We start from the raw sequence: 15406 nt of genomic DNA on the forward strand, positions 1-15406 counted from the left end.
GGTGTGAACCCATTTGGAAATAGGACCTTTGAAGACCTTATTAGTTAAGGTGTGTCCAAACTGAATTCAATATGGTCGAAGTCCTGATAAGCCAAAGAAATTGAACCTGGAAGGAGAAGTAATGGGGAGCAGCCAGAAGCTGGAAGTCAATGGAATCCAGAAAAGAAAGGAGAAGATGCCGCCATGTGCATTGCCAAGTGATGGAAAAGCCAAGGAATCCCACAGATTGCTGGCCAGAAGATACACAACCCCAGGAGGAAGCAAGTGTTCTAGTCTCTGAAACCATGAGCCAATAAATTCCTGTTGTTAAGCCCACACCACTGCATGGTACTTGTCTTGGTAGCCAGGAAACTAAAACAACCCCTCAGCAAACATGGTAGAATCTATGGACCGTGTCGCTGCCCAACCATGGTCACGTCATCCCATGACTAGGTCTTCTCCTTTGGCTTCTTCTGTCCCTGCCCTGCCCCTCTGCCTTCTTTAGCCATCTCCTCTTCCTTGGTATGGGCTCAAAGAACATCCTCCGAGATCCTGGGGTCCTTTTGCCTTGATTACTGGTCCTTGAGTGTGGACTAACCATTGCCTTGAAGGTCATCTTTCACTTTTTAAAAAAATGTTTATTAATTAAAGCCTAGACCTTGGAGTCAGGCAGCCCTGCATTCACATTCTGGCTCTGCTACTCGCTCACTGTGTGGCCTTGGGCAGGTCATTTAATCTGTCTGGGCCTTCACTGTCTACGTGGGAGTATTAATAATTCCCATGTATAGGGTTGTCATGAGGGTTAAACAGGGTGTATCATGCACCTTGCTTACATCCTAACACTAGCTCAAGATCACTCTTTTAATTCTAAGTCTGCCGATTAAAAGCATTTCTAGTCCTTCCATCAAAAACAATAGTGAGTGATCAAAATGCAAGCCACAGCAAAAATTTCCCAAGATTGCCAACCTCCAAATTACAGAGATGACACAGAGCTGATTTCTCCTGGCTTTGATTAAAATTTGAACACTTCCTTCACTTTGGTTAAAAAATAAAAATAAAAAATAATTAGAGGATGAAAAATGACATACAGGACAAATAAAAAAAATGAGGTAGAAAAATGGGAAATGTCAAAACTGTAGCACCAGCAGCTTCAAAAAGATCCATCTTAATTGCTCCTGCTCTACTCTGAGCTGGGAGAAGACGGCTCTCTGGGGCGGCCCCACCCCTGGGTTGTCCTACCGGGTTAGCAGCCCACAGGCCGGCCTGTGTGAAGGGCCTCTCCTGCCCCTCGCCGTCAGCCGTGCTGGGCCTCCTCAGTGCCTCCTCGGACTGCAGGCTGCTGACGCTCTCCACGTCGGCGTCAAACGTCTCATCACAACAGAAGATGGCCTCGAGAATGTCGTCGTCGGTGGTGAATAAGATGGTGTCTCCGAAGTGCTCCGGGGCTGAAAGGGTGAGACAGGAGACTCAACACCAGATCCTGCTGATTTTAGATCCAGGACCTAAACCCATCAAACTTGACGTGATAAAATCCCAAACCACTCTTGTTTCATGGAAGCAAACCATACTGTTCTTCACACATTTGCAAATGGAATTCGTGTGGTGTCATAACCACATACATCTCAGGAAGGGGCCTAATCTAATGGGATCTGTCTTCAAATGGGTGGCGTTTCTTAGGTGTGAGTGAGATCCCATCCACATCCCTGCTGGTCTCTTTTCAGGGTCATTTGCCTGGAGGGACCTGGAGTTACACCAAGCTGGGGAGCCTGGTCCTAGTGACTGGCCCGCAGGGTTACAAAAGCCCTGCCCTTCTGCCCCTTATAAGGCAGGACAGACCCTGTAATTTACGTTTCAGGGCTCCCTACAGGATCAGGCTGAGGCTGAGCTTCCCTGAAGCCATAACCTTGCTAAACTTCTCCCCTGCTCCCCTCATAACCCCCAGGTTTCTCCTGAGAGCAGCCCCCTCAAGATATCACTCCCCACTCCCTTCTTGGGCTCAGAGTCTAGGGAACCTGGCTAGATCAGCTGCCTGCCCACAGGATTGAAGTATGCATGTGAGCTCAGCTCCAGCATACCCAGCTACGGCCCTGGAGGGGATTGGGTCAATGAGAGAGAAGCCCATCGGCCAGCGGTGGGCCTATTTTTGTCCTCAGAGCCCTGGCAAGTCACAGACAGGGGCTTCGTGCACAGCATCAGGGCCATACTGTACCTCCAGTGAGGGTCCCCGAGGCCTTGGCTATTTCCCCTTGAAAGATGCACTGGGCGTCTAACAGCATGGTGATGTCTTTCACGCCACGGAAGGAATGTATCCGGGACTTATTGTAGTTCCAAATCCTGATGAGGGCCACCTGGCAGGGGTGCGCGAAGTTGATGGAAATGGAGTGGGGCTTGCCTGGCGTGAAGGGGGCCAGCCAGACGTGCATGTCATCCTGGGTCCTGTTCACCCTGTCAATGAGGTTGGTGACCACGCGGGGGTCCTTCCCGTAGGCTGGCAAGATATTGATGTCAGGGGGGTCTGCCTTGATGCTGGCAATTTGCACCGGCTCCCCCTTGGAGTTGAAGATCTCTATCCCATTAAGGCCGACGTAGTGTCTGTCCCCCCAGGTGGACTGGATGTTGATGACCAGGTGCTGTCCGTAAGGCAGGACAGGGATTTTAAACTCGCCCCCGTCATCCGCCTCAATAGAGCCGGGGGCGTCCTGCCCTCTCAATGGCTCTGGTTTGCCCTCCCTGGGTGGTGGCGGGTCACAGGACCGGCTGCTTTTCTGCTGCTGCAGGAACTCATCCAGGACGTCCCCCTGGAACTCCATATTGGAGATACGTCCCCGATGGGAGCGGTCGAAGGCACTGAGGGAGCTCCACGACTCGTGCAGCATGTGCTCCTGCTCGCTGCGCCACCGCGACCGAGGCGGCGTTCCGGCAGACAAGGTGTCCTCTGGAAGAAAGGACACATTGGTGTGGCGTGTGAAAGTGGGCGGCCCGTAGGGATTGTCCCACCCAGGGCTAGGATATGCCGTATCAAAAAGTGCCTCTCTAGCTTTTTCTCGTTTAACACACTTTTACAAGCATTCCACCTGCCATTAAATCCCCTTTGAAAACAATGTTAGCATCAAGCCTCAAATGTCACCACATACGTGGCTGGCCCAGATGCCATGGGTGTAGTGTCACTAGCGGGGATGGGAGCCTCTGAAAAGGTGAATGACTTCCAGTAAGTTCTCGAGGCATACCAAACAGTCTTCCCTTGATTTGCATGGTAGCTAATACTTAGAAGCTTCAGAGAGTAGCTCCAAAAACCCACCTGTTAATAGTGAATATTTCTGGGTGGTAAGGATAAAGGATTTTTATCTTCTTTGTAACTTTATCTTCCAGGTTCCCTACCTGGAACCCATATTACTTGTATAATCAGGAAAAAAAATGCTAGTACCAAAAGCAAACAATCCAGATATGATTACGATTGGTCAATCGGGACGTGTCCAAGCATCTCTAGGGTGTGGGCCTGGCTCTGAAGGCTCCCTCCTCCAGGTAAGATATAAAAGCCCCCGATGTGCACTGCGCAGCGGCCTGTCCTCATGGCTGTGCCATGGCTCACCACCATCTAAGGGGTGTCATTCTGGGAAAACAGCAGCCGATGACACTGACATTCTGTTCTTCTCCTTTCACACGTTGCGCTGTGCCCTGTACTCCATCTGCTGCCTGTCTCCTAGGGGCCAGGACCCATCAATCATCTCCTCTCTCCAGAATCTTCAATCACTCGTTCCCCACTGGTACCTACCCCTCTCTGCGCCTACAGGCATGCATAAATCTCTCCTACCTAAAAGAAAGGGGGGTAGGGGGAAGGAAGCCAACCTGATGTGTGGTCCCCTCCAACCACCGTCCTGTCCTCTCCATCCCGTCCACGATGATATTCTGCAGCCTTACCCCACTACCCGCTCTCAAGCCCTCCAGGCTGTTTCCTGTTGTTCTGTATTGTTTTGCCCACCCCAACTCCACTTCCCCCTTCTCCTGGGGGCACCCTGGTTTTCCTTTGGGGATCCCTCCCACTCCTCAGGTCATCGGAAGAGCTAAATAGTGGCAACGTCCCTACAAGCTGGACTCCTGAAAGGAAGCACAAGGAAAGAAGGGCTCTTATTAAACTCTCGTTAAACTGGCAATGTTAAGCTAGTAGGATATAGACACAGAGTTGCCAGTGACCATTTTGCTGTTCTTGGGGAGATCCTGTCAGAGAATGAAGCCTACATGGGAAAAGTGAGCCGACTGATGGAAGAGATACCTGATGACATCATTTGAGCCCCTGATCCCACCGCGCCTGAAGCCAAGCCTTTCATGGTTTCTGTCCCTTGCACCATCAGAGTCCTACAGTTTTGGGTAACCTCCACTGAAATGGCTTTCTCCAAGTAACCAATGATTTCCCAATCTTTTCTCCACCCTCACTGCCTTGACATCCCAGGCAAACCTCATCCACTTGACATTCCCTGCTCAGCTGGCCTTGGAAACATCCCTTCCTGGTTCTCTGCCTTCCTCGCCAACAGCTCCTTTTCTTTTCTATCACACCAGCCACCCACACCCATCCTGCTCCCTGCACCCTCAGTCTGCAAGTGTCCCAAAGCCAGAATTCAGCTTCACTTAGTCCTTTCCCAACACTACCATCCCTCTTTGCTTTCAACCAGCTCCCACCTCCAGTACAGGCACTGCTCAATTTTATACGTCATGTTCCCACTTCTCTCCCCCAGATGACATATTCCAATTCAAATGATCTCTTAGGCATGCCCACCTAGATGTGCCTCTGTCACTTCAAACTCCAGGTACCTAAAATGGAGCTTGTCATGGATCTCTCCAATTGACATCATCTCTACCTCCACGAGTAAATAGAAATCAAACCCCTGATCAGGCCAACAAGGCTGCAAGGATGGCCCCTGTCAACCTCTCCAACCTCCTCTCACACCATTCTTCACCATTCTGGTCTTTCACTGCCATGGACACGGCAGCCACTTCTTGCCCCAGGGCTTCTGCTCTTGTTGTGCCCTCTGCTAGGAAAGTTCTCCCTCTAGATTTCCACGTTGTTGGCCCCTTGTCACCTGCCTCCTTGGAGGGCCATCTCTGGCCACCTTATCTACAAGCCCCTGCCCCTTCCAATCTCATTGCTTGACTGCAGAACTCAGATCTATTGTCTTTATTGTCCTCCCTGGAAATTTAAGTTCCCAGAGAGCAGGAACCCTGTCTGTTCTGATCTCTACTGTGTCCCTGCCACCTAGCAGAAAACCTGGCACAAGGTTCAGTAAATGTTCGCCAAGCAAATGGATGAATGACGGGCACTACCACAACCCCAACTTCCCCTGGGTTCAACCTGGGGGCTGAGGGACTGTCTCCCAACCCCAACTGTCCTCAATTCTCCTATCCTTCTCACTGTGTGAAAAAAGACCCCAGCAGTTTCTTCCACCCTCTCCTCCTGGTCCTGAGGCTTAACATCTGGTCAATGGGACTCCCCACATGGATAGCCATGACTTCAGTTTATGTGAAATGATGCCCACTGACTGAAATGAATGGCCCAGGTTTGTTGTGAGTGCCCCAAGGAGATGGCACCAAACAACATGACAGGGACACAGCCATGGTTTCTCTGCCTGGGTGTGCAAGTCAGGGACTTGGCTTTCATTCTGCAACTGCTTTCTCACCTATTCTCCCGCATTGTACACTCTGGGTTTTGAAAGCAGGGAAGTGAAGACTTTCTTTTGGCACTCTCAGATGTGGTAGCAAGCTTGGGACCCACGTTTCTCTTTGTCTGCAAAATATCCTACTCGTGCCTCCTTGGGAGCCAGTGAGCAGCTGGGATCAGTTCCTGGCCCTATCTTTGTAGACATTTCTATCCATAAATTTGAATAAACAATCCACAGTCAACACAAGTCTGGGAGGTACCACCAATGATGGGATTGAAGATTCAAAAATATGCCTGACTTGAGACTAAAATGAACTATGAAGTTCTGAATTTAGGTTAATAAAAATCAACTGCACAGCCATGAGTAATGTGCTAACTGCTACTAAAACAGGAGATAAAAAGGTATGGAGAGATATGGTAGAGCAGGGCTTATTCTAGGTGAGTGGCCTTTCAGCCATAGCTGATTGGACAAAAAGTGAACACCTGACCCATGTGGGCCAATCAGCTTCTTCCTTGGGACTCTGGAATTGGTTGCTGAGACCAGAGGCAGGAAATATTGACACTTTGGGGCTATGAGATCATTTCCTGTGGTGTGGATAGAGCAGAGATGGCTGATCCTATGACAGTGAGGAAAAGTGGACAAGCAGAGAAGCAGAGAGAAGCCCAGAAGCCTGGAGACATAGGGAAGAACTTTGTTGTTTCCGTCTGCCTTTCCAGTTCCCTGTGATAAATGGCTACGATTCCTGCCATGGGGGTCAAAGAAGCCCTTGGGCATTCTCCCAATCACACCCTTTTCCTGTGCAAAGGGGCTAACTGTAGCCAAGTGATCCCTGATGATGACATTTCTGTAATGCAGATGTCAACACAGTGAGCTACTCTGTTGGACAAAAGGATTTCCAGGCCCTGTCTTAGGGTGACAACACAGTTCCCATCCCAGGGAAGAACTCAGCTGTCACTCATTCTGTAAGCATCACAGGAGGACTTGGCTGTACCTCCCCTGAAGGGCCTGGCTATGGGATTTGCTCTATGTAATGGGTAATTTAAAATTTCTAAGCCACTTTCCTTTTCAGCATGACCAGCTTAACAAGCACTAAATCCCAAAGGCTCAGTTCTTACTGTGTCATTGAGCTGAGCAATGAAAAGCCTGGAAAGAAATTAAAATGGGACAAAATCTTCCAAACTTGGGCAAGTTAGAATAAGGCCCATCACCTCTGAACTCCTAGAGGCATGGCGGGTCTATTTACAGGAAAGCTTAGAATCTCCTGGTTCTCCTGGGGTGGGTGGCTGACAGTGACAGTGACAACTGTGACCCACAAGGTAGTGGCTTGAAACATGGATGTTGGAGTGGGACAGTCTGGGTCCAAGCCCTGCTCTAATCCTCAATGGCTGTATGACCCGACAACAGTAACCTTCTTATGTGTGAAATGGGGCTGTCATGAAGATTTGATGATTACATCTGGATAACATCCCTGGACCACAGCTGGACTGAAAACAAACAGGCCTTGCATCCAGCCACTGACATTCCTTCTTGCCATCCATCCTTCTGAATTCTTCTCTTCCATTCTGCTTTCCTTCCTGATACCCAGATTCAGGGTTAAGTCTTGGCAGCAGGGATGGTGAATAGAAATTTGTCCAGCTGGGGAACGGGGCAGCCAGCCCTTCCTGGGAGAGGGGACCAGCCACTCATAGCGGGAAGGCCTGAGGCAGGGTCTCTGGCTCTCAGTCTGGGGTGCTTGCTCTGTATCCTTAGGGACATTTCAGGGGCTCCGAAAGAGGCCTTGGATTCCCTGAGTTTCTAAGTGTAGACCCGGGCTGAATGCAGGCCTTTGGTGTCTGTTACACACGCCCCGCTAGAGACTCTATTTGATTCATAAAAAACACATGCCCCTGCTTTGCATACAGTTAAACACCAGGAGGCCGAGTAACAGAGTGGGGTATTAGTGGTAGTACAGTGATGATGATGATGATGGCAATTGCGATGATGAAGACAATGACAGCAGCAGCTAACATCTGTCAGGTGCTCCCACCTGCTGGCTGCCATGCCAAACACTGCCCAGGTTTTATGTCATTTGATCCCCCCTGCCCCCCCCCCAGGGGATGGGTATGATCAATGTCATTTTACAGATAAAGAAATCCAGGCCCCCAGACTCTAGAGCTGGTACTCCCATGTTGGGGGGTAGGGGGAAGATTCGGGGGGTCTAGGGGCAAGGCCTGGCTTGGTGGGTCTGAGGGCTTTGTGGAGGGTAAAGGATGTATGAACTAGTGTTGAGTGAGCACTCTCTGCATGCCAGGAGGGGTGTTCAGTCCCATTGACAGGTGAAGACATTAAGGCTCAGAAAGTGGAAACACCTGGCTATAGGTCCCAGCTCTACAAGCAGCAGAGTTTGGTTTGACTCCTAGATGCTAGGCTTCCCTCCTTCCCAGGAATCAAATCTGAGTGCAAATATTCAGAATCCCAGCCTTTAGTATCCTCATCTCAGAGTAGGAAAGATCCCTGGAGATAATTTATTGCAAAGTTCACGATGCTCTCAGGGTGACTCCTGCCAGCAGACACGTCTTTTGTTTTTTGTTTTTGACCCACACAATGGTTTAAAAATAATCTGAATCAGTAGCTGATACTGAAAAAGAGGAATAATTACAATTCCAGCTTCTCTTGGAAAAAGGACTCGCCCTGGCCTTGTTTTCCTAAATATCCACAGCAACCAGAGTCAAGTAGCAGCTGCTGCCTTCCGTTTGGCTTGGGCTCCCGGGTTTGCCACAGTCCCCACCTCTCCCTATCGCATCCTAATACCCAGACAAACGTGCTGTTTATCATCAGACTTGTACTGTTTTACAGAGAAGAAAAGTGATGTGATTTGGGTACTGATGTCTCCATCAAATGTGGACTCACGAAGTCTAGGTCGAAAAGACAAGTGGGCAATGGGACGTATCTCGGTGGAAGTGATCACTATTATCTACATACTACACACAAAGTGTGTCTCGCTTATTCCACTCATGCATGCCACTTGCCTGGCCCCCAAGACAGTGAATTTGTGACCTGGGTTGAGAACAGCCTCCTCGTTTTGCAGACAAGGATCTGGGGAGCAAAACAGCTTTGTGCCAATTAGAGGCCCTTGCTCACTGACTGGTACCTTAGTTCAGATGCCTTCTCAGCGCTTACCTTTGCTGGCTGGCTGATGGTCACCATGACTACTGCCAAGGACATCCTTCCACGAGCTCCTCCTTCCACTTGCAGGACGCTCTCTGTTGCAGGACAGGTTAAAGATGTCTAAGTTGTCGCCGCAGACTTTAGGGGTTACCCTCTGGGGTCTGTTGCCGGCGATGGCAGTCCGGCTGCTCCCCGGCCCTGGCTCCTGCCTGGGCCCTGTGCTCCCGGCCTCCAAGTTGCCGGGCCCTTCCCCAGTGCCGAGGCCACTGTGTGATGGCAGCTCCCCTTTCCAGGGCAGGGGCTTCTCGGGACTAAGCCAGAGGGGTTTTGGTTTCTTGCCTCCAGGCCTCCTGCCTTTCCCTTTGGGAGAAGGTTGTAACCAGGATGGGATTTTCGCTGGTGGCTGGGAGATTTTTCTACCTGTGAGGTTTTCCAGCTGCTGGATGAGGGAGAGCTCCTTTTCAAGAGGAGGGCACTGCGCAGGTGGGGAAGCGGGAGGGGTCCCGGGCACGTCGCCCATTGAGGAGGGGGCTGCTAATACTCTTAAGTCTTCCTCTAACTTGGACGAAGTGTCCTTCGTGTAATTATTAGGAATCATCCTTTCACCAAACAAATCTCTTTGTGAAGAAGCCTTCCCATCCGATAACGCCCCAGCTGGCTGCGAGTCATCGAGACTGGGCTCCCTGTTCCCATCTGGGCCAGCCGTCCTGCTGGCATCCTGGCTTTCTCCCGAGGGAGCAGGAATGGTGTTCTCTGCTCGCTCATTCTTCTCATTTGTCTGTGGAACTGGGATGCTCTGGGCGGACGGGGCCCCTCCACTGCCTTTGTCTAACTTGCCATCAAAGACGAGGCTTCTGTTGACATAAAGCTTCACCTTCTTGGCGCCAATGTCAAAATCCTGAAAAACAAACCAACAAAACAAAGAAAAACAGTAAAGCTGTGGGACATCAGCTGGACATACCAAATTGGGAAGTAGAAAATACCAACAGAGAAAACTGCAAAAAGCTTGAAACGTGAGCTTTATAAAATGACGGCGCTGGAGATGTTAAATAAGCCTCAGTCTCATTTCAGTGCCAACTGTCACATACTCTATAAATCAAAGGACTCTCACAAAGAGGCAGCCTCGTCGCTGCCTCCGTCACCATTACCTCCTGTCGGGACATTTGTAATAGCTCACTAATTGGTCTCCGTGCTTCCTTGGCTCTTACTGCTTCCACCTCAACTTGGCTTTTCCACCAGGACTAATTTTCTAAAGGAGCGCATCAGGCCCAGTCAGATTCATTCCCCTTCGTGAAACACTTCAATGCTTTCTCACGGCCTATGGCAGTGTTCTCAAGTATATGGGTCTTGGGTCCTTGGCATCAGAAAAGCCTGGGGTGCCCATAAAATGCAGATTCCCTAGGCTCCATGTGTGTCCGGAGGGGTCTCCTGAAAGCGGAGCCAGAGACAAGGACTTAGGTGCAGGCACTTTATCTGACAGGTGATCCCAAGTGGGAGCAGAGAAGACTGATGCATGACAGGAGAAAAACCCACCCCAACTTTCTGAGGTTACTGCTGTGGGCAACTCGGCCTCTGTACTGTTGTTGGTGTGTGTGTGTGTGTGTGTGTGTGTGTGTGTGTGTGTGTGGTGGGGAGGGCGTGGGCTTCTTGAAGAACCAAGGAAAACACACCTCAGAAATGCCCCTTCGCGATGGGAGGCTGGGGTGTTTATCCACTGACTCCCACCTCCTGTTGCCTGAAGGCTGCCCCCGGGGGGCCTTGACGCTCTCCCACATCCCGGCTTGCACACGCTGCCTCATGTGCAAGCCGAGCCAGCTCCTGCGTCCTGTGATGTGCCCGGTGATGCTCGCCTCTGTGGAGGCTGCAGTTGGCAGGGTGAGGCAAGGGCCTCCGTGTGGGGCCCACTAGGGAATCTGCATTTTAAACCAGCTCTCCAGGTGATTCCTTTGTCGACTGAAGGTGGAGAACCTCTGGCTAATGGCATGCATTCCAACCCCTCGACACAACGTGCAGTAACCTTCACAAAAGGGTCCCTGGCAGGCTGCCTCCTGCCCCCCACATATCTGCAGGGATTTAGTGCCTCTCTGTTCGTGCGGAAAACACACTCACACCTCTTCCTGCTCCTGCCCCTCTACTCCTCTTTACAGAAAAAAAAAAATTTAACAGCTTTGAGGAATATAATATACACCTCACACAATAAACTGTTCAGATTTAAAGTTTTCACACATGTATAACCTACCTGTGAAATCGTCACTATGGTCAAAATAATGGATATATCCGTCACCCCAAAGTTTCCTCTGCCCCTTGGGAGTCTGTATTTTCTCTAATTTGATATAAAATGAATTATACAGTATGTACTCTTTTTTGCTTGGCTTCTTTCCCTCAGCGTAATTACTTTGAGATTCGGCCATGCTGTTGTGTGGATCAGTTTGTTCCTTTCCACGAGGTGTATTCAGTGTGTGGACGCCCCACGACCCCCCACCCTTCCCTCCCTAGAGCCCTCCAGCCAGGCTCTGCCACCACCTCAAGGCGGGACCCCACCTTGTCAAAACCAGCGGTGATGGGGGTGGCGGAACGTCCCTTGTCAGGGCCAGTTCTGGTTTACACCTGCCGCCCTGGTGTAATCGTCAGTTGCCCCCTCCTTTGGCTCTCACAAGTGTCCTGGTTTGGACAATAAATTATTGGGTTGCCCAATGAGGGTCCAACAGATTGCCAAAGCCAATGAGAAATTCTCAGAAATTCTTGGATAGAGCAGTTGCTTGGCAGCATTTGCCCAGGCAGCTGCTCCCCACCTCAGATCTTCTCTGGGCTTCCATGGTTCTGTGCCCACCTGGCCCTCCTCCTGCCCCCTTTGCAGGTTCCTCCTCTGGCCTCCAGGCCCCCTTGTTCCCCAGGTGGTCTCACCCAGGCCTAAAGCTCCAAATATCTTCCTTGTCTTGACTCTCAACTAACCTCCAACCCTGCCCTCCCCGGCAGACCCCAAGGGACCAGCCGACCTCTCTTCTTGGCCCTCTGATACACAGCTCAACTGCCCCACACCCCAGAAAGAATTCTTAATCCCCTTCCCCCAGATCCAGGCTTTTTCCTATCTTGAAAACGGTCCTGCCATACAACCAGTTGCTAAAACCCATGAGGCCCCTGGCTGGCAAGTCCCATGGCTCAACCGCCAAAACACATCCCCAGCCTGACCTCCTCCCCCCTGAATACTCTGTTGCTGCCTCCCCAGCCCAGGCAACCACAGCCTCCTAATTGGTCTCTCTGCTTCCACTCCACACCCCTCCCCACACTCCATTCTCTGACAGCAGCTGAAGTCTTTTTTCCCCTTAACCTTAAACGAGATCATGCCAGCTCCCTGCTTAAAACTGCCCAGTGTACTTCCTACTACACTGAGGGTAAACCCTAATCCTTTCAGGGGGCTCCCTGGCCCTGGCTCCTAGCTCTCCTGCCTCACATACTGGGTCTGACCCTGCTTCCTAATCCAACCAAGCCAGCTCCCGCCTTAGGACCTTAGGACTTGCCTGGAATGTTCTGCCAGGTACCTGCAGGGCTGGACACTTCTTGTCCTCAGAGAGACCTTCCTCTAACTGGGTCCTGCCCCATCAGTCCCCTCTCTATTCCTTCGCCTTATTTTATTTCTTTCTCATCTGCGAAATGGTCTAATCAGTTTCTTTACATTTCTCTTGTTTCCCTTCTCAAAGTTGAGCTCTGAAGCAGCAGAGGTCCCTGCAGATCCTGTCTAAGGGCCTACCAAGTCCTGGCACGTGGCAGTCACTCAGCAATCACCTCCGAACTAATAAAAGAATAAACACAGGTCTATTTCTCCCTGATGGCCTTCTGAGAACAAACCCAATCAGGTTTGCCCCCAGACAATTTTCATTTGCTCTCTGGTTTCTGATCTGCTTTTGGAATGTGGGGCCTGAAACCCCCAAGGGTGTTGACCTCTACTTATGTCCCACCCTTTTAGCCTTCCTGAAAGCAAGGTGAGTGAGCCCGAACTAAATTTCCAGTTCACTGAGTTCCAGGGGTTTCTGTAGCAATTTAGAACGAGAGCCACCAGGCCTCTGTTACACCACAGGAACTCTGCTTCAATCATCCAATTGCAGGATGGCAGGCTACTATTTGCCGACTGTCAGAAAAGTCGATTCTCAAAGCACTCTTTTACATGTTTATATGGATGTGCTCTCTGTTTAGCAGAGGCACAGAGCAAGAACGTGCTGTGCATTAATCAGGAAATAGCTATTCAGGAAGGACAGCATGGGCAGCTTTCAATGACTAGTTCTGCAAAATTACTGCCATGGAAACATCTGGCGAGACAAACACTCCCATTCCGAGAGGTGGCGGGCGGCGGGGAGGCCTCCTGGCCCAGCAGAGTCATAGGTGGGCATCCCTGCTTCCAGAACAGAATGCCGGGCTCCCAAAACGTCTTCATCTCCCTTCTGCTAACGGTCCAGAGCTTCATCTGACCTCTCACCGACTCTGCCTGGCTTCCATTAAAGACAGCTGGCAGAGGGGAGAGAGAGGAGGGGAACAGCAGGGGTAGGGGACAGCAGGTATAAGAGAGAAGGGGGCTCGGGCAGAACCCGCAGGGAGGGGAGGTGGGTGTGGGAACTGGGATACCCACACTCTGCCTGATGATGCTTGAACTTGAAAAGTCCAAAAGACCCTGTGAGCTACACAACACAGAACTGTGGGCTGGGGTCACCAGAGTGGGGTTGTCAGAGTGGGGTCCCTGAGAGGGAATGAGGATTAGTCACTCTTCTGGTATTTTAAGTTTAACAAAACAGAAGGTTGCATTTCCCCTGTGGTCCTCAGAACGACTCTACAAGGAAGGCACAGGGGTCCCTGTCTCATGGATTAAGAAACTGAGGCCAAGTGCCTTCCCCCAGGGTCACGTGGTCAATGGTGCATGGTGGAAACAGACTGGCTGCAAGGCCCATGGTCTTGACTGAGAGCCCCTTTGGGTCAAATTAGGGTGGAGCTTTGAGACCTAATTTAAAAAAAAATAAGTCCCCGTGACCCAGCTTTCTTCTTACCCCCTGGCTCCCTCCTCCTTCTCCAGAGGGAGGTAAACACTGTTAGCAGTGGTGTGTGTGTGTGTTTGTGTGTGAGAGAGAGAGAGAGAGGAGAGAGAGAGCGAGAGTGATCGAGAGAGAGACAGAGATGGAGAAAGAGAGAGAAGGTCCTTCCAGACTTTTCCTATACAGTTATGTACACATCGATTTAACCCTCATCATACCTCAAGGGTTGCCATTAGAAGCAACCACGTGAAATTCATGACTGCACTGCAGAAAAAAATGCGTAGAGGGTTTTGCAGAGCCCCCTACCCCGCCCTTCCCTGCAGTAAAGTTCTGTGTATGGAAAGCCTCCAGTCTGTTTCCTCCTTTCCAATAACTAGGCCTTTCAACCCGGGCATCTCTGCCTCTGCCCCAGTTTCCGGGAAGTTGAGGGCGAAACTCCTTCCTGCCAGCTACCTTAGAAGCATTTACTTTTTCCACTTCATTCTGTTTCCTTGGTGCTAATGTTTTATTCCTCTTTCATCTGGAGTTATTGTTATGCCTTCTGTTGAGGCTGACTTCAGCCTCTTCTGGACAGGATTTTCCAAGAGGAAATTTAGAAAATTCCATGGCTGGCATGTGAGGAACGCGAGTACCTATCCCGGTCCACATCTTGCCTTTATCCTTCTTCCTTATAGCTGACAAGAACCAATCATGTTGAGACTGTAATGCGTTCTTAATACAGCAATATTAATATTATTTCAATCAAGGTCATTTAACTAGCTCGACAAGGCCCTTTCCTCCCTGGCCCTGGAGTGGAATGATCTGTCTTTCCCAATGAACATACAAACTGCTGAGCAAAAATGCATGGCGGTGCTGTTCCTTGACAACGACCACCCACACAGGGGGTCTGAGCAGTTGGGCGCCTGCCCTGAGATGAGCATCTGGATGGGAACAGCTCTTAAGTACAGGAGATCTGAGCCAAAGGGAAACATCTGGAGCAGGCACACCAGCTCGGCCTCGGGGCCCAGGGCTGGGACAGGCAGGTAAAGCTCACGCTGCCCTGGCACAGGGAACAACCAGTCACCCTGGTTGGGCTTCACCAGTGCCCAGCCCTGAGGGGCCCCCATTGAAGCCATTCCACTCTCTTGTTTTACCACCGACTGGGTGCACACACGGGCCCCGCCATCTAGGGAGAACCAAGTGTGCAGGCCTTCGTCTCCCTCTTTGCTTGGAAGTGCTGGCTCCAGAATGGGAGGGGCTTAGGGGCGGTGGGTGCCTGGAAGGGGGTGTGGGACTCACATTCCTATCCCAACTGAAGGTGCCCACAGAGCCACCGCCATGCTCTTGGACTTGGCTCGAGGGCCCACTCTTCCAGGAAGCCTCTCTGGCTTTCCTCTTCTCCTCCCTTCTCCCCGGCTCCAGGTTGAGACAAGGGTCTTCCTTTGGGCCTTCAGAGCTGGGCCTGCCCCTTTAGTCACTGAACCCATTACAGAGTGAAGTATTCTCAGTAGGACCGAGACCTGGGGGTGGGCAGTGGCACTAATCCTGTCCATATCTGGGCTTGGCTCTGCCAACCGAGCTTGAGCCTTCCCTGGACTGCCTGCTAGGGAAGAAGTTACAAGGAGCCCCATT

At 50.9% G+C, this 15406-nt stretch overlaps 1 protein-coding gene across 13 annotated transcripts in view; it reads right to left on the reverse strand.

The window, feature by feature from the left end:
• KATNIP (katanin interacting protein) overlaps nt 1–15406 on the reverse strand; it is a 199169-nt gene that overhangs the window by 29346 nt on the left and 154417 nt on the right. For all 13 annotated transcript variants that reach the window (XM_077141464.1, XM_077141461.1, XM_077141463.1 and 10 more), the window contains 3 exons: nt 8790–9675; nt 2189–2914; nt 1219–1424 (listed from right to left, as the gene is read on the reverse strand). In XM_077141464.1, coding sequence (XP_076997579.1) covers nt 1219–1424; nt 2189–2914; nt 8790–9675 — 1818 coding nt within the window. The remainder of the gene's footprint in view (nt 1–1218; nt 1425–2188; nt 2915–8789; nt 9676–15406) is intronic.

This window comes from Tamandua tetradactyla, chromosome 23, assembly GCF_023851605.1.
Source record: "Tamandua tetradactyla isolate mTamTet1 chromosome 23, mTamTet1.pri, whole genome shotgun sequence".
NCBI lineage: Eukaryota > Metazoa > Chordata > Mammalia > Pilosa > Myrmecophagidae > Tamandua > Tamandua tetradactyla.